Source organism: Typopeltis vanoorti, chromosome 1 (genome assembly GCF_054136105.1).
Source record: "Typopeltis vanoorti isolate ZY-2024b chromosome 1, IOZ_Tvanoo_1.0, whole genome shotgun sequence".
Taxonomy (NCBI): Eukaryota; Metazoa; Arthropoda; class Arachnida; order Uropygi; family Thelyphonidae; genus Typopeltis; species Typopeltis vanoorti.
Window position 1 is genome coordinate 119,605,990 of NC_143549.1, and position 24,681 is coordinate 119,630,670.

The 24,681-nt window shown below is 35.6% G+C and overlaps 1 protein-coding gene across 1 annotated transcript in view; it reads right to left on the reverse strand.

Moving 5' to 3' along the window:
* Positions 1–380: 380 nt before the first annotated feature.
* The window catches only part of Rpe (ribulose-phosphate 3-epimerase), a 54,972-nt gene continuing 30,671 nt past the window's right edge, over positions 381–24,681 (reverse strand). Inside the window, exons 4-5 of the mRNA XM_090393212.1 lie at positions 13,041–13,127; positions 381–647 (exon numbers count right to left, since the gene is read on the reverse strand). Of these exons, the coding sequence (XP_090249338.1) occupies positions 525–647; positions 13,041–13,127 (210 nt within the window). The 3' untranslated portion in view covers positions 381–524. The remainder of the gene's footprint in view (positions 648–13,040; positions 13,128–24,681) is intronic.

Here is a 24,681-nt window from a genome sequence, read left to right on the forward strand (position 1 = left end):
GGCCAAGAGTTGATTGCATGACTGAGAAAGAAATTAATTAATGGTTACGAAACATCATATAGAAGAACTATAAGTAAATTAAGGCAAAAGAGATCAAGGATTATAAATAATACAACTATATATAAAATTTTACACTATTTATAGCTAATAATAATAATAATAATTTATGAATGCTTCATATTTATTTAATAATAAATATGAAGCATTGATAAATTTCTAAATGCAGTTTTTTACAACTTATTTCTCATAGTTATTACTGATAAACTGAAAAGCATAAACAAAACAGAGAAGTTCTATCTTAATTTTGTAGGTTTTTCTATTTTTCTGTTGAATTTTGCTAAGTATGAAATCATAACATGAAACAACCCCAGACAGATATAGCCAGACACATTCTTTATATCATGGAATGTAATAATATATGAAAAAAAAAAAAAAAAAAAAAGATTTATTAAGGATTCTGATGAATGTAACAAGATAAGCTTAAACTGCTTTGGAAACATGCTACTGATTAATATCAGCATATGCTATCGATCAACTTGAGCTTTTGAAATTGCTTCATCAACAGCCTGACGCAAGTCACTAATCACCTGTCCAGGATTGGTACTTCCTGTTATAGCTGTTCCAGAGACTATTAAATTAGCTCCTGCCTATATATTAAAAAAAAAAAAAAAAACACCAAGCAAGATCTATTAGACCTATTATAAATTTATGTATATCTATCATTTTAAAATTTACTAAATTATAAGGATTATTACAAGCCAATCTGAAAAATAAAATTAGCATTACTTCTAAAAAAAATATTCAAAAATGCCTGATATGGCAAACCTAAGTTTAAAAACAGGTTGTAATACAATGTGATGATAAGAACAACCATATTTTCAACAAACTAAACAATAAAAATGGCACTCGTTGCTGCTTTTTTTTTTTTTTACAGTTATATGCAAGACCAATATATGTAGAATTGAATAATTCAGGTCTAGATTAATGGACTGATGATGTGCAACATAGCCTCTCCTAACCAAACCAACCCCACCTTCCTTACAGTATGACCTGATCCATTTCCATATATGGGGCTCTAGCAAGGAGAGTATATTGCTGCCATAAAAGTATATCATTACTAGTTGAAGGAAACTAGAATTACTTCCAGACCTCCGTGGAGTCAAAGACTCACTGTTGGGAGACTGAACACACACACAGACCTAGCTATCATACATTGCCTTGAATTCGATGCTGGAACACTTACCACTCACACTCTGGCAATACATTCCACTCATATGCGTCAACCACTCTCAACAAATGCATTAACCACTCTCCAATAAAAAAAAATAAAAAAATTCCGTTTTATTATTGGGGGGGGGGGGGTTAAAGACCTGGCAGATTGGCTGCTAGTATGAAGAAATGCATCACCAAATAGACAAGATGAGTGCAAAAAGAGTAATCATAATGGGAGATTTTATTTATCCAAATATTCATTGGGTAGCTGTTGCGGGACAACTTACTCAAGCAGATGTGACAGAAGGAAATCGAGGTCAAAGAATGTTAGATTTGATTATAGTGTCGGGAGGGGGGGGCATTTCAGTTAATGTAACTATTCTGCCTCTGGTTGGTGATAGTGATCATTTGGTACTCACTTTGGAAGTGACCAAGTTTATGAATGTTCCATTCTGAAAAAGTAATATGCTGAACTACAAAGCAGGAAGTTATGACCAACTGAGGAGTATACTGAGTTCAGTGGAAAGGAATCGGTTGCTGGATGGGTAGAATATCAACAGTGCATGGGAAGCATTTAAATAATACTTAAATGATGTGATATCAGCGTGTCCTGAGAGACAAATAAATAGGGTAAGAGTCCAATGGATGTGTAATCTTAATAAGCAAGAGATTCATAAGAAAAGAATGATGTGGAAGGAATACGACGTGCATAAGGATGATATGTATTATGAAAATTATAAGCAGCAGGCTAGAATAGTCACCTGTTGTACGGAAAGCAAAGTCTGAGTATGAAAAGAAAGATTGAATATGACAGGATAATTCTTCTAAATGCAGATGGCGTGAAGGTTACAGATGCAGAAGAGGTTGTTCAACTAATGAGTGCCATTTTGTTAAAAGCTATCAAACCTGATGTACATGACACTGAGCTCATGCTACCTCTTCAGTGGATGAAGAAACTCAGGTGTATGAGGACAAGGTATTAGAGCTGTTAAACAAACTGAATAAGAATTCAGAAATAGGGACTGATAGAATATCAGCATGTGGGCTACAAATGTTCAGATGAACTGGCTATTCCTTTGACCAAGCTGTTTAATAATATGAGTCTCAGAACAGAGAAGATTCCGCAGGAATGGAAAGAATGTATGGTAATTCCACTGCACAAGAGTGGTGAAGAGACTGATGTATTCAACTATTGATCAATTAGTATCTCAGGAGTGGTGATGAAGATTTTGGAAAAATTGGTTATGGCTCACATTCAGAAATGGGTTGGAAGTGAATCTCTACTTTGCAATGAGCAACATGGATTTACTATGAGAAGGTCATATTTTAGCAACTTGCTCACATTCTATAACAATATTACCATTGAACTAGACAATGGGAATGGATACATCATGATACTTTTGGATTTTGCTAAAGCTTTTGACAGAATACAGCATGGTAGACTGCTGCATAAATTGAAGAATATGGGTTTGGATTATAATCCAAATCAATTATAAATGGGTTTGGATTATTGTGGATAAGAAGATGGCTGACTGACAGATAGCAAAAAGTGGTATACGGGAAGGGGGAGGAGAGTCTGCAAAATTTAAGGTAACCAGTGGTGTATCATAAGGATCAGTGCTTGGTCCACTGTTATTCAATCTGTACGTTAATGATATTGGGAAGGATTTGACAAGTGGCATACAGCTATTTGCTGACGATGCAAAGATAGGTAGGTAGGGTAATCAAGAATGCTGCTGATATGCAGTACTTGCAGAAGGATTGCAAGTGCTGCATATCAGCAGAATTGTATGTCAGTAAATGTAAAGTCATTCTTCGGCGTGATTAGATATCTAATGTCGTATTATATTGGTCGTATTCTGCAATGCTGAAACAAACGTTCATATGTAAAGATAAGGATGTCATTTTGCCTCTTTACAAGGTCTTGATAAGACCTCGCTTGGACTACTGAGCACAGGTCCGGTCTCCTAGCTTCTGTTGTGATTCAGATATATTGGAGAGAGCACAAAGGAGTGTGTTAAAAATGATATCAGGATTATGGAATACTGATTATGAAGACAGATTGAGAATTTCTAGACTGCAGACAAAAACAGGAGAAAGAGGGATGATATGATTGAGACTTACAAACTTCTGAAAGGGTCATAAAGGATTTCAATGGATGGAATTTTTCTATTTATGGAAGGTGGGGAAAGGACAAGAGGGCAACCTTGGAAGCTAAGAATGAATGCTGCTAAGAAGGGGAGAGGGGGCCAGATTTTTCTCTCTCAGGGTGGTGCGTGATTAGAATGGATTGCCATTGGATGTTGTGAGTGCAAGAAGTGAAAATGAATTCAAGAAAGAGTATGATAGCTGGTGTGTGTGTGTGTGTGTGTGTGTACTATGTGGCCTCCCTCAATGAGCAGTGCAATAATAATAATAATAATTATTATTATTCACGCGACTTTGTTCAGTTTCCAAGGATGACGTCTCAATCTCGCATCACCCATTATCCTATGCAATAATTTCCCTGTATCTATTCGATAGGCTCCTCTCATCAACTTATATGCTTTAATCATATCACTCCTCCTCCTATTAAGCTCTGAAGACCACATTCCCTTACTTAATCTTCCAGAGTGTTAAGACAGCCTTAATTATTTATCTCAACTCTTTCTAATGTTTCCTTATCACTAATATTGCTGGGTGACCTCATCCATACATGCCAGTGTTCTTTGCATTATAACAGTTTTCTAGATAACCTATACAACTTTTGCAATGTGTCCAACGAACTTAGGTTCCCTATCTAGCCAAGATCCCTAGATTCCTGATTCAAGATCCCTGACATTGCTCTTCCTAATTTAACATCCGTAAGCAGCTGAATACCTCCTTTCACACCATAAACTATAGTGATATCAGTGTTTAAAGTGTGAACTACATCAGTGATATACACTAGTGTCCAAAAGTTATGTATGAGCTACAATTTTACCTGTACATGAAAAAATTTTCATGATTACAGCCAAATGTGAACATAAATTTCATACAAATTATCTGACAATACGTTTTTGGCATACGTTAAAAATTTCCTAAGGAAGTAGTTAAGGAATTAGGTGGAATAAGGATATAGTTAAGGAATTAGGTGGAATAAGGATATAGTTAAGGAATTAGATGTAAGGCATCTAATTCCTTAACTATGGTAGATTCTTACATCGCCCAATGAAATATCACCACCTTGCTCATTAGAGCCCTGAAGTGGCTGCAGCCATGTTTGGTCACTAGAGCAAGGATTCCGGTATCTGTTTCCCCCCTCATATGCAGTGAGAGTGACAGCTTCAATGACATACCAGTCTCACTGTAGGGAACTTGGACCCTCCCTATTCGAGGGTAAAGCAGTAAAATGGTTCTGCAGGCCAGCCGGTGGATAGTACACAGGACTGAACCACTTAGTAACACATCTGGAGGCTTTCCAATCAACCAGTGTCAAATCCTGGAGTCGCATATTTTGCCTGTGACTGGAGAGAGACCAGATACTGTGGCTGCAAAGGAAACTGTCAAGGCCACGAATGGACAGGAGATTTCAGTTCCCTCTCTGTGGATGGTATGTTTGCAAGTGTGTCATCTCCACTGACTTTCTCTTTATCTCTTCCTAATCAAAGATAATGGATCACAACCCAATTTAACTGCAGATCATAAGAATTCTCCCACAAAAAACAGTTCAAAAAACTCATTAAAAATATCCAACCAAAAGAATCATAAAAAAAAAAAAAAAAAAAAACAGAAATCCAATAAAACAACCCACCAACATTAATCCCCCCTCCCCCCCCAAAAAAATTCCGCATTCATCTCAACATCTCTGGCCTAAACAGCAATATAAAGGATGCAACACCATCTAAACCAGAATTACTATTCATATCAGAACCCAATTAGCAACCTCAACAGTCCAAACTACACATTACATAGCTCTTTCCACTACAAGGGTGGTACTTGTGCATTCATCAGAACCAATATACCCTGCCAGACCAGAGACTGCAAACCTTTGAATCTCCACTGTTTGATCTACTTTGGTTCAAAAATTCTCTCTACCAAACCAACCGTCCCTTTTTATATGCTCCCTCTATTACTCTCCCAAACTTCGTCAACCATTCTGATTTCTTCAACTATCTCTCTCTCTCTAAATCTCGACTGTCTGCAGTTGAAATACTCAAATAGTGAGGTCATCATTGGGGACTTCAGTGTCCACAACTCACATTGGCTCACCTTCTAGTTTCACTGATCAAGCAGGTATGGATGCTGAGGTGTTTAACATCAGCAATGACCTATCTCAGATCATCAATCTTCCTACCAGATTACCTAACACCCCCCCCCCCTTGAAACACTTAACCTCTTCCTAACAAACTTCCCCTGCCCCCTAGGTATATTGTGGTTGTTGGTTCTCTGCTTGGTAACTTGGACCACAACCTCATATAAGTTTCTTTTACCACAGAACTACCTTCATCTACTGGTTCACAGTCCTGTGTCCTTTGGCACTACAAGGGTGCCAACTGGAAGGATCTCCATGTCCTCTATTCCTCCTACCCATGTCTGACTACTGCTTCAGCTCTTTTGATCCAAACATCTGCTCAGATCAAAAAACAGAAATCATCCTCACAGGAACGAAGACATTCATCCCCCATTCAACTCCAAACTTTCAGCCACCATCTTAGAAACTCACGTGGTTCAAGACCTTCTTCGAGAGTCTTTCTTTCAATTGGATGTACACCATTTGAAAGAAATCCTTCGAATATGGTCCTATCAATGTTTCTGCCTTCACTTATGGCTACCTGTAACCATGTTACCCAACTACAATTCTTCACTGTTTCCACACTACTTTCTTTAACATGTTCGCTGCCACGCTATTTCGGAATGGTCTGTTCCCCTACACTGAGCAATTTCACTTCTTCAAGGTCAGTACGATAATCTCGTTACCGGAGGTAAGCAGCCTATGAGTATACTCGTAGTTGGCTTGTACAGAGCATATACGGTCTATGAGAATACACAGTTTTGATGCTAGCTCCATGAGCCAAGCATTTTCACTTCTTCAAGGTCACTACAATAATCTCGTTCCCGGCGGTAAGCGTCATACGAGTATACTCGTAGCTGGCTTGTGAAGCAGGTTTACCCACTACGAGTATACTCGTAGTTGGCAGCGAACATGTTAATCTGCACATGCACGTGCCAGATCCAAACTGCCGATACTGGTGAAATGTGGTGCAGTACTTGACTATGCATATTTTCAAGCAGAAGTGTTGTTTTCTGTCATCATTATGAAACTTTGCCTAAGTTAGCAATGCTTTACAACATAAAGTTAAACTATTTTAACAACAACAACACTTTACAAATGATTTATCAACATTAATTTTTTTTATTCTCTTTGTAGAGACAAAGACAAGGGAATTTAATTTTAACTGTAAATTAAATTTCACAATAGAGTATTAAAAGAAACATTACAGTAAACAGAAGAGGGATGGAAAAGTGCCTCCATAGCTCAGTCGGTATAGATGGTTGGAAAGATCTAGGTTTGATTCTCCTCAGTGAAGTGAAGAACCTTTATCTGGTCTCTTTCGACTAAAGTTGAGTTAGCCGTATCATACGGAGGTAGGGTTTTTTCCCACGCAGAAACTCAGGTTTTTCATCCCTCAGAACAGGCAAACCAGCCCTGTGAACACACACACTTCTGCAGACATAAATACCTTGTACCCCCAACATGAGGCTCTGCGACAAGTCGGTTGGGCTCACAAGTAAAGCAGTAAATTTTATTAGATGACTTAATACTTAAGTCACCTAATAAAAAAATAAAAACATGGTGTAACTGAATGAAATCCATCAGATATTCCACAATGGTAATTCCATGATAACAAGCATACTTGATGAAGGCATGTTTACCAATTGCAAAGATCAAAGATTGTGGACATTATTAGAATGCAATGAGAGAAAGTGAAAAGTCCGATTATTTTGGAAGGTGCGAAAGATTTGAAGAGTGTTAAGTATGAAATGGTGTAGGGGTGCTTAAGGGTTAAAGCTGTATAACTGAGAGGAGAGTTCCACATAGCCTTTAAAGGAATGCAGAGAACCGACCAGGGCTTCTGACCTAATGTCCAATCCTCACCTTCTCGTGGTGCACCCTGTTGGGTATCTACTTGGATACTGAATGAACGAGGATGGGCTGGCAATTTGGGATTTAGCCGACCAAATTGTATTCTTATTGGTTAAACCAAAATAAAAAATGATGGTACAACATGACAAAATTTCATGCCGGCTGGGGCGTCACCCAGTTAAACAAGACCCCCGTTGTTTTCCCCAGGGAACCAGAGTGAACAACTAAAAGTCAGCTACTGGAACAAATCTGAAAACAAACCCCAACTCAACATCACCAGAGTTAAAGATCGGTACTATCAACGTAAGAAGCCTGAATGGCAAAGAAATGGAGCTGGCTGAGGAATTAGATAAGTACCAGATCAACATAAAAGGGGTGACTGAAACAAAAAAGACCAAAACTGGTGAGATCTTTCTGAGCAATAAATACAAAATGTTATATTCAGGCAATGACAATCAAGGAAAAGAAGGAGTAGCCAAGGTATTCAACACAAAATACGAGGCTAATCTTCTTGAATGGCAGTCAGTCTCAAGTAGAGTAATGTGGCAAAGAAATGGAGCTAGCTGAGGAATTAGATAAGTACCAGATCAACATAATAGGGGTGACTGAAACAAAAAAGACCAAAACTGGTGAGATCTTTCTGAGCAATAAATACAAAATGTTATATTCAGACAATGACAATCAAGGAAAAGAAGGAGTAGCCATGGTATTCAACACAAAATACGAGGCTAATCTTCTTGAATGGCAGTCAGTCTCAAGTAGAGTAATGTGGGCAAATATGAGAATGGGGAACTGGACAATGAGACTTATTTGTGCCTATGGTACCACAGAAGGTTCTACTAAGGTAGAAGTGGAGGAATTTTTTGAGGCTTTAGAAAAAAGCAACTGACACAATGAAAAATTGGTCCTTGTTGGGGATCTAAATAGCAGAGTAGGAAATGATTGTGAGACATACAAAAATATTTTGGGAAAATTTGGAGAAAAGAGCAAAGCTAATAATAATGGCAATATCTGTTGGATTTCTGCTCAGGACATGGACTGGTTATTATTAACACCATGTTGCAACATAAAAATGTGCACAAATTCACATGGAGAGAAGAGGCTAGGAATAAGAAAAGTCTCATTGACTATGTTATTGTTGATAGTGATGTTTTCTCCCTGGTGCAGGACACCAGAGTGTACAGAGGATTTGAAATTGGAAGTGATCACTATTTAGTCTTGAGCAAGATAAAATTGAATTTCATATTGAAAAGAAAAACATGTAAGAAAGTTTTAAAGCGAATAAAAGTTGAGCAGCTCTCAGATGTGAATTGTTGACTAAAATACAGAAAGATTATTGAAAAAAAAATTAAAGAGTTTGAGAACAGGAATCAAACCTTGGAGATTCAGTGGCAAACACTAAGAAAACATTGACTGATTCTGCCAGAGAGGCATGTGGTGAGGTTGTCTGCAAGGATAGAAAAATCAAAACTTCCTGGTGGACACAGGAAGTTAAAGAAGCAGTGAAGGAAAAGAAGAAAGCATATCAAAAGTTCAAATAAGTCAGCTTGTGCTCTTAGAGAATATAGAGACAAATGCAAGAATGCTAAACATTGCGTAAAACTAGCTAAACAAAAGTCATGGGAGGACTTTGGCAAGGATATAGAAAATAAATATCAAGAAGGTGGGAAATATTCTGGAGGTTGCTGAAGAAGCTTAGAAATGGAGGACAGAGTGCTGTAAAAGGAGTTAGTGATGATAAAGGTGACATGAAAACGGGAAAAAAAAAGATCCTTGAAGTATGGAGTAATTACTTTGAAAAACTGCTAAATGAAGCAAGCAGTGATGACAGCACACTAGTAAAAAACACTGACCAGGCATGCAGTCAGGAATACATATACTTGAAGTAGAAAAAGCCATCAAAGGCTTGAAATGTGGAAAGGCAGCAGGAGTAGATGATATTCGACCAGAAATGTTGAAGTATGGTGGTATTAAAGTCTTACAGTGGCTGCACTGCATAGTTCAGAAAGCATGGACAGAGGGACGAATTATCGATGATTGGAGTAGAGCTCTCATAGTACCCATATATAAAAAGGGAAATAAAACTGAATGTGAGAATTACAGAGGTATTTCCCTACTGAGTGTTCCTGCAAGATCTATGCAAGTATACTTGAGAAACGGTCGAGAAGAATTGTGGAAGGAAAGCTTGGTGAAGAACAAGCTGGATTCAGGCCAAATAGAGGCTGTCAGGATCAGATCTTCACTTTACGACAAATAGTCGAGAAAGCATGGGAATATAACAAAGATTTGTATTTAAGTTTTGTCGATTTGGAAAAGGAATATGACAAGGTGCCAAGAGAGAAGCTATTCAATAAGCTGCAGTTATACGGTGTCAATGGGACATTATATCAAGCAATAGTTAGTCTTTATTTGAGTTGTAATTCGGCAGTTAGAATTGAAGGAAGTACAGGAAGATGGTTTAATGTTAAATCTGGTGTGAGACAAGGATGTACATTATCCCCTCTGTTATTCATTATCTATATGGATCACATTAAGGAAAGTGGTATTAAACATGATATCAAAATTGGAGAAGTTAATGTCAGCTCTTTGCTTTATGCGGATGATGTTATACTTCTAAATAAATCTGCTACAAGTCTGCAAGATTCTCTGACTAAATTGAATAGCTGTTGTAATAGATATGGTATGAAGGTCAGCAATAAAAAGACAAAGACAATGAAAATAGGCAGAATCATTGAAAATGTCAACTGTGTTGTGAATGGAGAACTTGTGGAACAAGTAAAACATTTCAGCTATTTAGGCACTATTTATTGAAGATGGTAAATTAAATATAGAAATAGACAACAGAATCAGCAAAGCTGGTATGGTGGGAAGTCAGTTGAATAAATTCATATGGAATAAGAGAGAAATTAGTCAGAACACTAAATTAGCTGTATACAAGACAGTGTTCAAACCAGTTTTAACTTATGGATCTGAGAGCTGGGTCAGAAGTAAAACACTTGACCAAAGACTAGAGACCACAGATATGAGAGTCCTGAGAAAGAATTATAGGCATGAACAGATGCCATCAATGGCAATATCATATTAAAAACGAGGATATTAGGAAAGAACTTGACATTGTCAGAGTCCAGGAATGCGTTAGCAGAGCTAATCTCAGGTGGTATGGTCACTTAAACAGAATGGGTGAGGAAAGATTAGCAAAACAAGTGTTCTCTGCCAGGTTTTCAGCAAAACGACACAGAGGAAGACCAAGATATAGGTGGATTGATACGGTACAAAGTGCCTTAGACAATAGAAATATAAGATCTGATAATGTTGGAGTCTTGACAAGTAACAGACTGATTTGGAGGAAAATTGTAGATAGGAAATTAATAATGATGTAATTTTTTTCATGTAGTACTATCATATCCTGTACATCCCTTGAGGGTACATGGTAGGAATTTGATGATGATAAGTATGAAATGAGAGAAAGGATAGTTACTTTAAGCCAAAAAAAAAAAAAAAAAAAAAAAAATTAGGATTGTAAGTTTGTTGCTAAGATGTGATCAAAGTGAAGTGAGAAGTGAAATGACTGCAAACATGTAAATATTCAGGAGAAATGGTGTTCAGTTTGTAGATAAAAGGAGTGAATTTGATGGATCTGGAGTTAGGTGTTTGGAAGTGCAAAATAAGAGAAACTAGAGTAATGAGGAGAATGCAGGTAAGAGCTTGTACTAGAACCCTTTAGGTGAGTGTGAGCATAGGAACAAACAAAAAATGATGAATATAGTTTCTCAGAAAGGGTGGAGGCATGCTACTGATGGCAGTAGAACAATTGCAACTAACAAGGTCACGCAGAAACAAATGGATATGGAAGGCAGTGCACCTGAGGCTATATGTTGTCAGTATCTGGTCTGATTGGCTGAGTGGTTAGTGTATTTGCTCTCCAACAGGATGTGGGTTCACATTCCACCATGGACATGGATGTCTATGACTGTTGTTAGGTGGTAGATGAATTATTATCTGTGTGAGACTAACTGGAGACCTGAAGAGGCTTGAAAAAGTTCCATATTTGGCCTCTAGAGCAGGATTTCTAGACCAGATAAAAAATTAACATTAAAAAAAAAAAAAATCACTAGCCACTCACACTACTAATGTACTATAGGCTTTCAACCTTTCATGGGAGAGAGTCAGATGATGCACAGGATGATGTGGACATCATCCTGTGCATCACCTAAGTTGCCTTAGTATCTCCTTGCAGACATGTATAAGGGAAGGGCCACTACCCAAACTGGTTTCAACCTTTATTGAGGTCTCATCAGTGGGGGAGCCAGACCCAGTAATGGTGATACCAAGGTGGAAGTAATGGAGAAGTCATATTTACCTATACGAGTTGCCAAAAGTGTTACACCTTATTATTAAATTACTCTGGATTAGAGAAAGATGTTGGAAGTTTTTTCACTTGGCTAGACTATAGTTGCACCTGAAGTATCTTCAGGACTAGAGCAACTCACGGTAAAGGTGGTATAAGTTCTTATTACTTGCCTTAGTATCTCCCATAATGCATAGCACATCTCCTTGCAACTCATATAAGTAAATATGACTTCTCCATTACGTCCACCTCGGTATCACCACCACTGGATCTGGTTCCCACTGATGTCAATAAAGGTCGAAACCAGTCTGGGTAGTGGCCCTTCCCTTAATGCATAGCATTATACATATCTGCAAGGAGATGTGCTATGCATTATGGGAGATACTAAGGAAAGTGATGAGAACTTATACCACCTTTACCATGAGTTGCCCTAGTCCTGAAGATACTTCAGGTATAAACTTTGTTTGTACCTGAAGTATCTTCTGCAAGGAAAGGATGTCAGCAGTGTATGGAAAATGGTCAAAGACTGTTTGAAAGAAGTATTCTCAGATTGTATATCTAGAGTTTGGGGAATAAATCAAGTAGGAATTAAATGAAGTAATAGCATGTGGATGGAATATAAAGAGAAAAGAGATCAGTAAGTTCATGAACGATACAAAGTGCAATCAAGGATGGCGACCATCATGGTAAAGAAGGGCAAATCAGATTACGAAAGGAAACTAGTTAAGAGGGCCAAAGGAAATCTCCAAAGAGTTTTTTCCTTTATGTGGTTTCACTGTTGAATTCATAACAAATTTTAAGACTCCATAATATGAACTAAAATAAAAAATACAGACAACATCAAATAAAGTACCTATTTCCAAACACAATGAGCCTTGACATGCAGTCACACAAGGAACAATTTTTCCCGATTCATTGCATTTATTATGACACGTAACAGGAATTTTTCTCTTTAGCCAGCCAAATAACAAATCTTTCTACTGATTCATTCAAATATTGAAGCAAAACTGAATATTCAGTGCATCCCTTATTTTGAGTATTCACGAGCTTTTGAAATTTAAATAAAAATGAATGAATGCCCATTGTCACATTCTAGTAAACTTTATTTCCTTAAAAATATTAAAAAGTTATTTATTTCCTGTTACTGCTTTTAATTTTTATTTGTTTGTTAATCTAATAGGAATTTCAGTATGCAGTAAGACATAAGACATCCTCTAATGATCATATTACATTTATATCCATTTTGTTGCTCTGGTTATAGTCAGGTTATCTTGACCTTAAGTCAGCCAGTGAAACTATTAAAAGTAATTATTATTTTTATAGTAATTATTGTAATAAATCTTTTATCCATAACTAATAGAAAAAAAGTCATACCTCTGCACAAGAACTAATTGTGTTTAGCCCGACTCCTCCATCAACTTCAATATCTAAATCTCTGTATCTTGTTCTTAGAAACTGAACCTGCAGTTAAGTATACTTAAATATAATGTCAACTCCAATGCCAAAAGTAGATTACTAACATTATTATTATTAGTGGTAGTAGTATTATCATTATAGATGACAAGGATTTTCTAATGAGGATCTAAAAAGGTAAAAATGTCATTTTTAAAAGCACAATTCGATTGAAAGCACATGAAAATTTGTAAAATGGACAGAGCCAAAATTCAAGTACATACATATTAGATTATATTAACAAGAACTAAACAAAACAAAAATTATTTATGTAGGAAATAAAAAAAAATAAAATTAGTATAAAATCAGTATATGGGAAACAAAGAGCAGTTTCCCATATACTGGCATTTCTTTTTTCGCAGGTAGCATTGCTCTATTATGTCTTGTTCACTCAATGAAGCACAGTTTTCAAGAAATAAGTCTAAGTGAGAATGAAAGCAGTGAACTTGTAGTGACATCCTGGCTTGTGGCGCTTAGTAATAAATATGATCATCTAGTTCTTTATAATTTGGAAGCTAGAATCAGGAGTGTTTGTGTTAAAAACAAGAAATTAGTGTTACGAATGTTTGTTGAAAATACAAATTTGGATAGAATAAAGAAAAAGGAAATTTGAATAACAAAAGTGAGAGTCCTATGGAAAGTAACTCTTCCATGTTACCTTCCATAGAATAGCTAGCTGGTTTTAATAATGAAATAGATCTGGAGTTAGATGTCAGGAGAGCATGTTATTCAGCAAGAGAATGGAAATGCAAAGCAAGAGAAACTGAATCTTTTAAAAATCAAGACGTAAGAGGAAGAATTCACCATAAAATATTATTACCAGAATCACTTTTATAGGAAATAATAATAAATAATAATCACAATTATAAGAAACCACAAAAAAAGAACAATTCAACTGAAAGCACTATTATATGTGCACTATTATATGTGCAGGAGAATAGCTTCTTCATCTGCATTAACAGATATTTCAAAATAAATTACAATAAAATAATTTAGTTAATAAATTACTTTTAAATATAAACAAAAAAATTATTACAAATTAAGGAACACATGATGAACAGTGAGTATTAGTGTGTATAACTTCCCAAAATTGAGAAAGTTTTAGGCAACTGTTTTTGTTCTGATTTGGGTTGTGAATGTGTGCTTCACAGCTTTCTTTCCAGAAGAAAATAACTTTTGTGTAACACTTTGGTTTTGTTCCATTGGATCCTGTGTTTTGTAAATAATGCATGGCTTGTTAAACCTGATTTGTTGGGTTCTTTAAGACGAATTTCTGCAGAACAACCAGTTTGTCCATAATAACAATAAACTGCAAGAGCAGGCATTCTGTAAACTTCAGGATAAGAAAGAGGATATTTATCTTTAAGTGAGATAAGGAAGGTATTAAGTTTGCGAACTGGATGGAACAACACTTGTAAGTTAATCTGTCAAAGTAATCCTGCCATTTTTTCTGAAAGTTCTTTAACATATGGAATACAAATTCTGATAATTTATTCTTGAAGCTGGTTAGGAAATAGCCATAATTATTGATTATTATTTCAATAATTTTTGCATTATAACCATTAGAGATAAAAGTAGTTCTGATGATAAACAGTTCTTTGTTTAGAAAAGAATCTGTAGAATATTCATCAACCACAATAGATATAAAATCAGCAGAATTAATATCCATAATTTGCATATTTGAAACTATTACAGAAATTGTTACAATCCGTTCCTTGACAGTTCTAGCTGAAAGAGGTAAATCTTTAATTTTTTTTACGTATTGCATCCTTATTTTTTTATTATTTTTATTTTGTTATTCGAATAACAAAAAAAAATTGCTTCAGTAGCAAGTTTGTTGTTATTCAATGAAGATTTCGTCCAAGCTGACAAATTTCTTTGCTGAAGCAATGTTTTCTTTTGTAATTCTTCAATAGCTTTTTTTCTATTATCACCCTCAGGATATTTTTTACTGAAGTTTAAATGTTTTCCTCAAAAATGTCGTTCGACATTACTTGATTTGTTATTTTGAAGTCGTAGATGGCAAATTAAACATTGTGGATTTCCATTTACTTCTATAAAAGCAAATTTCTCTATCCACATTTTATTGAATCCTCTGTTTTCTTCAATTATTTTTATTTTTCTTGAACTCATATTAGGAAGGTAATTATCATAAATTTACCTGCAAGCAAAAACACAAATTCAACATAATAACATAATAAAAATTAATTTGTGCATAACATTACCTGACACCAAATTAAACACCAGTTTAGTACCACAATAAACAAGTAAACTAACAGAATATTTATTTTGAGAGTTAAAATCCGTACGTATCTAAAAACCGTGATGTTTGATAGGGAAGCTGATCAATTAGTTCAAATTTTCACCATGGCGCTAGTTACCTTAGGCAGGGTTAACATTTAGCAATATTTCAAATGTAATGTAGTTGTCAGTTGTTCATGTCATAAAATTTCATGCGTAACACATGTTACATGCATGGTATCTGGTGCCACGAACAGGCCGTAGCAAAAACAATATTTAGTTGTTTGTATTATGTACCTTTTAATTCAATATAAAAGAGGCACACTTTGTTCAGCCAAAAAAACACCGGTTCCCGGCGTCTTGACTTACTGGTGTTTTCATTAAAGGATAATACTGAGTTTGATTTCTGCCAATTAAAAAAAAAAATATATAGATATAGTGGTTTTTGCTATAGTACGCTCACATATTCGAGACCCTTCGACACTTCTGCGCATGTCAACAGAAGGAGAACCCATTCCAATAATAGGGTAATCAATCCGTATAGTGGGATGAATGTTTATTATTACACGTCGGAAAATTAACTTCTCTTTTATGATCATTGTAGTTAACTATGTTACTTGTAATAACAGTTGGAAAATTTTACCTATAAAGTACTTGATTTCGCGCGTCCTTCATTTCTTTCTCCCCTTCAGCATGAATCGACTATTCTTGGCAAGTCTCCAAGTGCAGCTCTCTAAAGTGTGGTCATACTATACTAACGGTCAAGCTAGTTAGGATAACTGTTAAACATGTACCATCTGACTTGAACAGACTAAATAAAACTGACTGGAAAGGCACTTGTTTTTTTACATAACAAATATTTTTTGTATAAGCAGAAATTAAAAGAATCCCGTAAAATTCTAAATCAACCACCCTAATCTCAATGACATGATCGAGGAATGCCAGATTTTTCAGTTATTAAATTAGGTATGCTCTTTGAATTCTTTTTTTCCAAAATCTTGGTCTCATAAATAACAACAAGAGATGTGTAATATAAAAGAAACATTGTTTAATTAAAATATAACTATAAAAAATAATTATTTACATAAAATTCATTTAAAAAGATTTCATAAGAGATACTTTCTTGCACAAATTTAATTTCAGGAACAAGTAAAGAAATATTATTTTGAAAATCCTACCCAAAATATAATAGCTTTGGCCTTCCAATACAATCATTATCATCAAATTCCTGCCATGTACCCTCAAGAGGGTATACAGGATATAACAGTACTGAAAAATTTACATTACTAACTTCATATCTACAATTTTCCTCCAAATCAGTCTGTTGCTTGTCAAGACTCCAACATTATCAGATCTTATATTTCTATTGTCTAAGGCACATTGTACCGTATCAATCCACCTATATCTTGGTCTTCCTCTGGGTCGTTTTCCTGTCAACCTGGAAGAGAACAGTTGTTTTGCTAATCTTTCCTCGCCCATTCTCTTCAGGTGGTATGGTCACTTGATATTGTCAGCATTCAGAAATGCTAACGCATTCCTGGATGCTGACAATATCAAGTTCTTTCTTAATATCCTCGTTTTTAATATGATATTGCCATTGATGCCATCTGTTCATGCCTCTAATCTTTCTCAGGACTGTCATATCTGCAGTCTCTATTTGGTCTGAATCCAGCTTGTTCTTCAGCAAGCTTTTCTTCCACAATTCTTCTCAAACGTTTTTCAAGTATACTTGTATTAATCTTACCAGGAACACTCAGTAGGGAAATACCTCTGTAATTCTCACATTCAGTTTTATTTCCCTTTTTATATATGGGTATTATGAGAATTCTACTCCAATCATCTGGAATTCATTCCTCTGTCCAGGCCTTCTGAACTATGCAGTGCAGACAATGTAAGACTTTTATACCGCCATACGTGAGCATTTCTGATCAAATATCATCTACTCCTGCTGCTTTTCCACATTTCAAGCCTTTGATGGCTTTTTCTACTTCAAGTATGGATATGTATTCCTGATTGTATGCCTTGAGTGTTATTTACCACTGTACTATCACTGCTTGTTTTATTTAGCAATTTTTCGAAGTAATTACTTCATACTTCAAGGATATCTTTTTCTCCCATTTTCATGTCATCTTTATCATCTCTAACTCCTTTTACAGCACTCTTTCCTCCATTTCTAAGTTTCTTCAACAACCTCCAGAATATTTTGCCACCTTCTTGATATTTATTTTGTATGTTCTTGCCAAAGTCCTCCAATGACTTTTGTTTAGACAGTTTTAACTTTCTAACATATGTCTCTGTATTCTCTGAAGAGCACAAGCTGGATTATTTGCCAGGAAGAACTTTCTATATGCTTTCTTCTTTTCCTTCACCGCCTGTTTAAATTCCTGTGTCCACCATGGAGTTCTGATTTTTCTATCCTTGCAGACAACCTCACCACATGCTTCTCCAGCTGAATCAATCAGCATTTTCTTAAAGGCTTGCACTGAATCTCCAAGGTTTGGTTCCTGTTCTCAAACTCTTTCATTTTTTTTTCAATAATCTTTGTGTATTTTAGTCTGCAGTTCACATCTGAGAGCTGCTCAACTTTTATTCCGTTTAAAACTTTCTTACATGTCATGCTTATCAATAAAATTCAATTTTATCCTGCTCATGACTAAATAGTGATCACTTCCAATTTTAAATCCACTGTACACTCTGGTGTCCTGCACCAGAGAGAAAACATCACTATCAACAATAACATAGTCAATGAGACTTTTCTTATTTCTTGCCTCTTCTCTCCATGTGAATTTGTGCACATTTTTATGTTGGAACATGGTGTTAGTAATAACCAGTCCATGTGCTGAGCAGAAATCCAACAGATATTTGCTATTATTAATAGCTTTGCTCTTTACTCCAAATTTTCCCAAAATATTTTTGTATGTCTGACAATCATTTCCTACTCTGCTATTTAGATCCCCAACAAGGACCAACTTTTCCTTTTTCATTGTGTCAGCTGCTTTCTCTAAAGACTCAGAAAAATTCCTCCACTTTTACTTTAGTAGATCCTTCTGTGGGACCATAGCCACAAATAATCCAGTTCCCCATTCTCATATTTGCCCACATCACTCTACTTGAGACTACCTACCATTCAATAAAATTAGCCTCGTATTTAGTGTTGAATACTATGGCTACTCCTTCTTTTCCTTGATTGCTACTGCCTGAATATAACATTTTGTATTTATTGCTCAGAAAGATCTCACCAGTTTTTGTCTTTTTTGTTTCAGTCACTCCTATTATGTCGATCTGGTACTTATCTAATTCCTCAGCTAGCTCCATTTCTTTGCTATTCAGGCTTGTTATGTTGATTGTACCAATCTTTAACTCTGGTGATGTTGAGTTGGGATGTGTTTTCAGATTTGTTCCAGTAGCTGACTTTTCGTTGTTCACCCTGGTTCCCTGGCGAAAACAACGGGGGCCTTGTTTAACCAGGCAACGCCCCAGCGGGCATGAAATTTTGTCATGTTGTACCATCATTTTGTATTTTGGTCTAAGCCAATAAGAACACAATTTGGTTGGCTAAATCCCAAATTGTCAGCCCATCCTCGTTCGTTCAGTATCCAGGTAGATACCCAACAGGGTGCACCACGAGAAGGTGAGGATTGGACATTAGGTCAGAAGACCCAGTTAGTTCTCTGCATTCCTTTAAAGGCTATGTGGAGGTCTCCTCTCAGTTATACAGTTTTGACCCTTAAGCACCAATACAATCAATTCCCAAATAAATCATCTCACTCTGATTCAATGTTAAATTCTTCCCAGAAAAAGAAATGTTCTTGTCCTACCTCACTAGTCATCAAGGTCTAGTGAGGTAGGACATACTATAACTATTACCAGAAACGTTATCCTGCTTTTGGTAAATTATCCATGAAGCAAAAAACATTTAGAATAAACTGTTAGCTTTAAGTTCTATGAACAATACTGTCATTTCTAATGAAATGATTTATGTTTGAATATAGCTTCCTTCTTGTCTCTGGTACTAGAAGAAAATACAGCTTCTGACGTGAATAAAGTAAATGTTCTACCACATCCAGTTCTTTATCACATACAGGAGTCAAGTGCCCTGTTCATGTGTATGGACAGACAGGAAGAACTGTGGACATCTGCTTCACTGAACACAAAAAATACATCCAGCACTATAGCAGACCATGCCTTAGATACCCTTACACACACAGGATCAATTGGAAAAAAACAAAAGTGCTACACAGAACTTGTTATAAGTCAGAGAGAGAGAGAGAGAGAGAGAGAGAGATTGTTCTTATAATCAACAGAAGCCTTGAAACATACTCCAAATCTCAACAAGTATGGCTGTATAAATTTACCAAATTTGGGAGACAGTTATCTTAAGACATAATTAATACCTGCTTTCTCTCTCTCTCTCTGTTTTCTTTTTATTTACCTCCCCAACAGAGATGGTATCAAATTAGGACTTTAGTGTTTGTGATGCCTGTTGCAATTGTTTAAACTAGTCTCATTGTTATACCAGACTGTTGTTGTTGTTCTGCATACTGTGACAAACTGTTTTTGTGCTCTGAAGATGCAGGATATAATACCAGCAAAATATCAGCAATAAGTTAATAAACAGTGATTATTTTCTTATAAGTCTGTGTTCTCATCAATACTATTAAAAATAAACTAACAAAGTTATAAATATTTGGAAAAATATGCATATTTTCAAAGAACCTAAAATTAAAACATGTAGGCTCAATAGTATACTCCTTGCAAGTCTTTAGAGTTTAAGACTTTACTAGAAAAGTGTTCGAGCAAAATAAATAAGACAGTATGGCCCAATGAAGACATCAGTAAAAAATTATAGTACTTACCAAAGAAAGAGCACATGGCTTCGTATCAGCAATGTAAAATAAATAGGAACAGAATTATAGTACAATATTTCAATAACAAGAAGAATCGAAGAAAAAGACATTGGAAAAATGTCTTTTTTTTATTAGCCTCTTCAGATATCAGAATATGTGAAGAGGCTAATAAATCTGATAAGTGAGAGCCCACGCCCCCCCCCCTCCAATTATATGATGATCACAAAGATAAATATACAAGAAGAATGACTATTAGATGGAGATGTGGTGAGGTAACTAAATATAGGAGATGCAGTGAAGAAATGATTGAATTTCTTCAGATGCTAGGGAATTAATAGTACCACCTCTGACTTGATTATTTAATGAGAAGTTTGCTAGTGTATAATAATGAATAAAGAAGATAAAACAGTGAAAGTGCACAAAGGTGGTGTGATGGCAGACGAAACTAATTACAGTAAAACCTCCTTATACAAACAAATTGTTTCAAAAACTTTTCCATTGAAAAGTAATTGTACTGATTGGCAAACAACACTGTTTGTTTTACAAATGCACATGCTTAAATGAGGCAGCATTATCTCTGCAGTTGTTGATCGGTTCAGGTCAGTGTATTTGGTTCTATTCAAGTGCTGTGAATCCACTCTTTAGTGTGTATCATAATTTTAGTAAATTTACTCTCTAATTCAAAGTGTTTTTTTTTTTTTTTCCAGTTCTGTTGTGGTGTTTATTTAATAACTGATTAATATGGCTCCTAAAAAGTGTAGTGATGAAACTAAATAGAAAAAGAGAGCAATCTAACCAACTAATGAATTCAAGAAAGAACGTATAGCTAAATGGAAAAATGGAATTCATATTTCTGAATTTTCTAAGGATTATAACATGGCAAAATCGACAATCTGTACTATTAATAAACATAGAGATGCGATTAAAAAGGCTGATGTGGCGAAAATAGTGAAAACTTTGTATCCTATAAGTTCTGTTTTTATAATGGTATGTTTTACTTCGAAAAAATCACTGTGCAATTAATTGTTATGGTCTATATTGTAACCTTTAAATATGCAAAGACTGAACTAAAATTATTTATTTTTGATTTAGTATTCAGTATTATATCATTACACATGCCAGCCACTGAATTAGGAACTTTTATTTTACGTATAGGCATTCGGCTGCCAATACCACTCCTTTTCAATTCCTTGCACATAGTTTGGTGAGATATGGGTTGGGAACAGCCTTCACTGTCTTAGGAACAGTCATAGTTTATACCTCTTAGACAAGCAATGCGGATTCTTTTTCCACTGATTTTACACCCAGGATATCTTATCTTTTGAGAAACTAGTCAAGTCTTCTGTTTTCAAAATTGTCGCTCGAGCCAGATGAGCACCTACAGTAACCCTTTATTGAACTCCAAAAGATCCTTTGTTTTTTCCATTGTGATTAATAGTATTGACGATTACTGACGAACAGCATTCTTAAATAGTTGCCTGGAGCACATAGTGACGTGTTACTAAATATTGTGCATATATGCTGCATAACTGATGTTTATGTATATCTGCATAAAGGTTTGTAATTCAGTGGTCTGTATGTAATTCAGTTAAAAATTATTTTTCAACTTTTTGTGCAGTCTTCATAATCATTGATTGTTCTGCACTTGTGATAGAGGTATAAATTCCTATTCAGCTGTCATTCATGGATGAAATCATTAAAAATAATGGAGATGAGGAAGTGATGAAGGAGAGGATCCAGAGATGAGTGACCAAAATGTTGAGCAGTCTATTGAATGCTCCCTACAAGGATTGATTGGATTTCGAGTTGCAGAAGTTGGTTATATTCACAAAAGACAGAATATGATAAAATGGCTTAAATTACTAAAAGGGTTTTGTAGGATTTGATGGAGATGAAAAATTTCAGCACTTTGCTAGAGAGGATAGAACAAGGGATCATACCTCGAAATTGAATAAGACTGTTGTCTGCAAAGGTATTAGGAGAAGATTTTTTGCTTGTAGAATTTTAATGGAATGTGCTGGCAGAATCTAAGCATTTTGTCAGTCAGTACATTTGCAGTATGACATAATGCAATGAGTCTTCAGATGTGGTTCTCATGCAATAATAAAAATAAAACTCATTAATGCTAAAAAAGCCATTATATACAGTAGTTATATTTAACCAGTATACAAAGAATAGAATTTTGTTACCCTTTCGGTGCAGTTTACTTTCTCATGGTTGTCGCTGTTTGCTAAACTAAGCAAGTGCCTGAGTAAATACAGTATGTATAGTGAGTGGACTCTGGATTTAATTCCTTTTGTTGACTGTTGCACCATACTTATTGGAACAACACATCCTCCACCAGACTCAACATTCATATAAATACAGGGAGTAAAAGCACACCCTTGAAACCTTAATTACTATTCCAGTAATGCACTTTAACCAGCACAGTAAAACCTCATTTTATGAATTTAATTTGTTCCAGAAGGCTGTTCATATAACAAAAAGTTCTTAATGTGAAACTATTTTTACCATGGTAATTAATGTAAAATAAATTAATCCATTCCACATGAAAAAATTGCACCTATTATCATGATTAAAATAAAATAACAATAAGAATATAACCTTTCCTTTACTGAAGATATATTGGGCAGAAGGAGGAAATTATTGTTTTGAAGATGAAAATGTCTGGTAACTACCCCTCAGGTGTCACTGCTCTTTTCTGTCTTTTTGTGGGTGAACTAGATGGTGATTCTTTAGCTTTGATTACAAACTTATCTAGAGTTGTCTGGGTTTGTCTTGTTCTTAAAATTTTTCTAAAATGTGCAATGATATTATCATTAAACATGTTAACACTGTCATTAACCATAGATACATCAGGGCGCCACTTTTCTACAGTGATTTGGATTTTTTCCCAATGGAAGCACAGTTCTTTCATTTCAGCAAGGGAAATGGCTCGCTTACTGGATCCCTCTTCCTCTGAAAAAAAAAGTTCTGTGCTGCTCCTTTTGCAGTTCTTTTAGCTCCTCAGTGATAAGCTCTCTTTGATTATCTTCCACCAACTCCTCTACATCAGCATTGTCTACTTCTAATCCCATGGATCTGCCCAGACACACAATTTCATCAACTACAGATTTTGCTGGCTCTGCAGGAAAATCTTCAAAATCTGTGCCTGTCACACACTCAGACAACAATTTTTTCCAGGCTGAGTTCGTAGTTTTCAAAGACACCCCCCCCCCTATGTTTTATTTATAAGCCTCAAACAATGCAAGATGTTAAGGTGCTTTTTCCAAAATCCCTAAGGGTCAGTTGTGTGTAAGATGTCACTTCGAAACACCTTTGTATAAAGTAAATTGGAAATGACCTGCTGATCCATAGGGTGGATAAGAGGAGTGGTATTAGGAGGTAAAATTTTGACTTTTATAAAATTGTGCTCGCCCAAATCATCCTCCAAACCTGGAGAGTGAGCAGCACAAGAAGTGCTTTCAAAGGTAGATTGTTCTTTTCAAGGTAGTTTTTTTACACTGGGGCCAAACACTTCATGGATCCACTCTATAAAAAACTAGCTTGTTACCCAAGACTTCTGTTAGATCTCTACATCACATCTAGTTTACTTTTTATTACATGGTTTGTTTTAAACACTCTGGGATTTTTGGAGTGAAACACTAACAAAGGTTTAATTTTATAGTCACCACTAACAGTACCACACAACAAGACATTTAACCATTCCTTCATCGGTTTGCGAACTGGCAGTTCTTTCTCTTCTTGTGCAATATAAGTTTGCTTAGGCATCTTTTTCCAGAAAAGTCCTGTCTCGTCACAATTAAACACTTGCTGAGGAATAAATCCCTCTATCCCTACATAAGTTTTTAAATTCATCCACAAATTGATTAGCAGCCTCTTTGTTAGCACTGGCTGCCTTACTACACTATGGATCCCAGTTCTATTTTAAAATGCTCAGACCATCCCATACCAGCTTTAAAATCATCACTGTTCAGTACTAGATCCTGGGGTTGAACACTTAAGGTCAGTATGTAATTGCTTAGCTTTTTTTCAAATTATTGCCTCCAAAATACTGTCACCTGCCATTGTTTATCATTAATCTGCACTAACAAAAGTTTCTCCATTTCCTCAACAGCCTGAAATCTTTTGGGATAAAGGAATCAAGAGCACATTGCTCAAAAACTTCCATATAAAATTAGCAATTGGGAGGAACAATGGTGAGCCCATGGCTGCACCTTCTTTTTGTAGGTAAAATTTATTTTGCCACACAAAGTAACCGGAACATAGTACATGGACAAAGTGAGCTGTAATATCAGGTGGAAATTTGTTCTGTAGAAGAAAAATTATGTCACTGATTGGGACATTTGTGAAAAGAGCAGAAATGTCAAAACTGACTAATAAATCATCTTTGCCGAGTGTTATGTTTTTAATTTTGTTTATGAAGTGTTGTGTGTTCTTTATATAGGAGGGGGAAATAACCTATCAACTCCTTG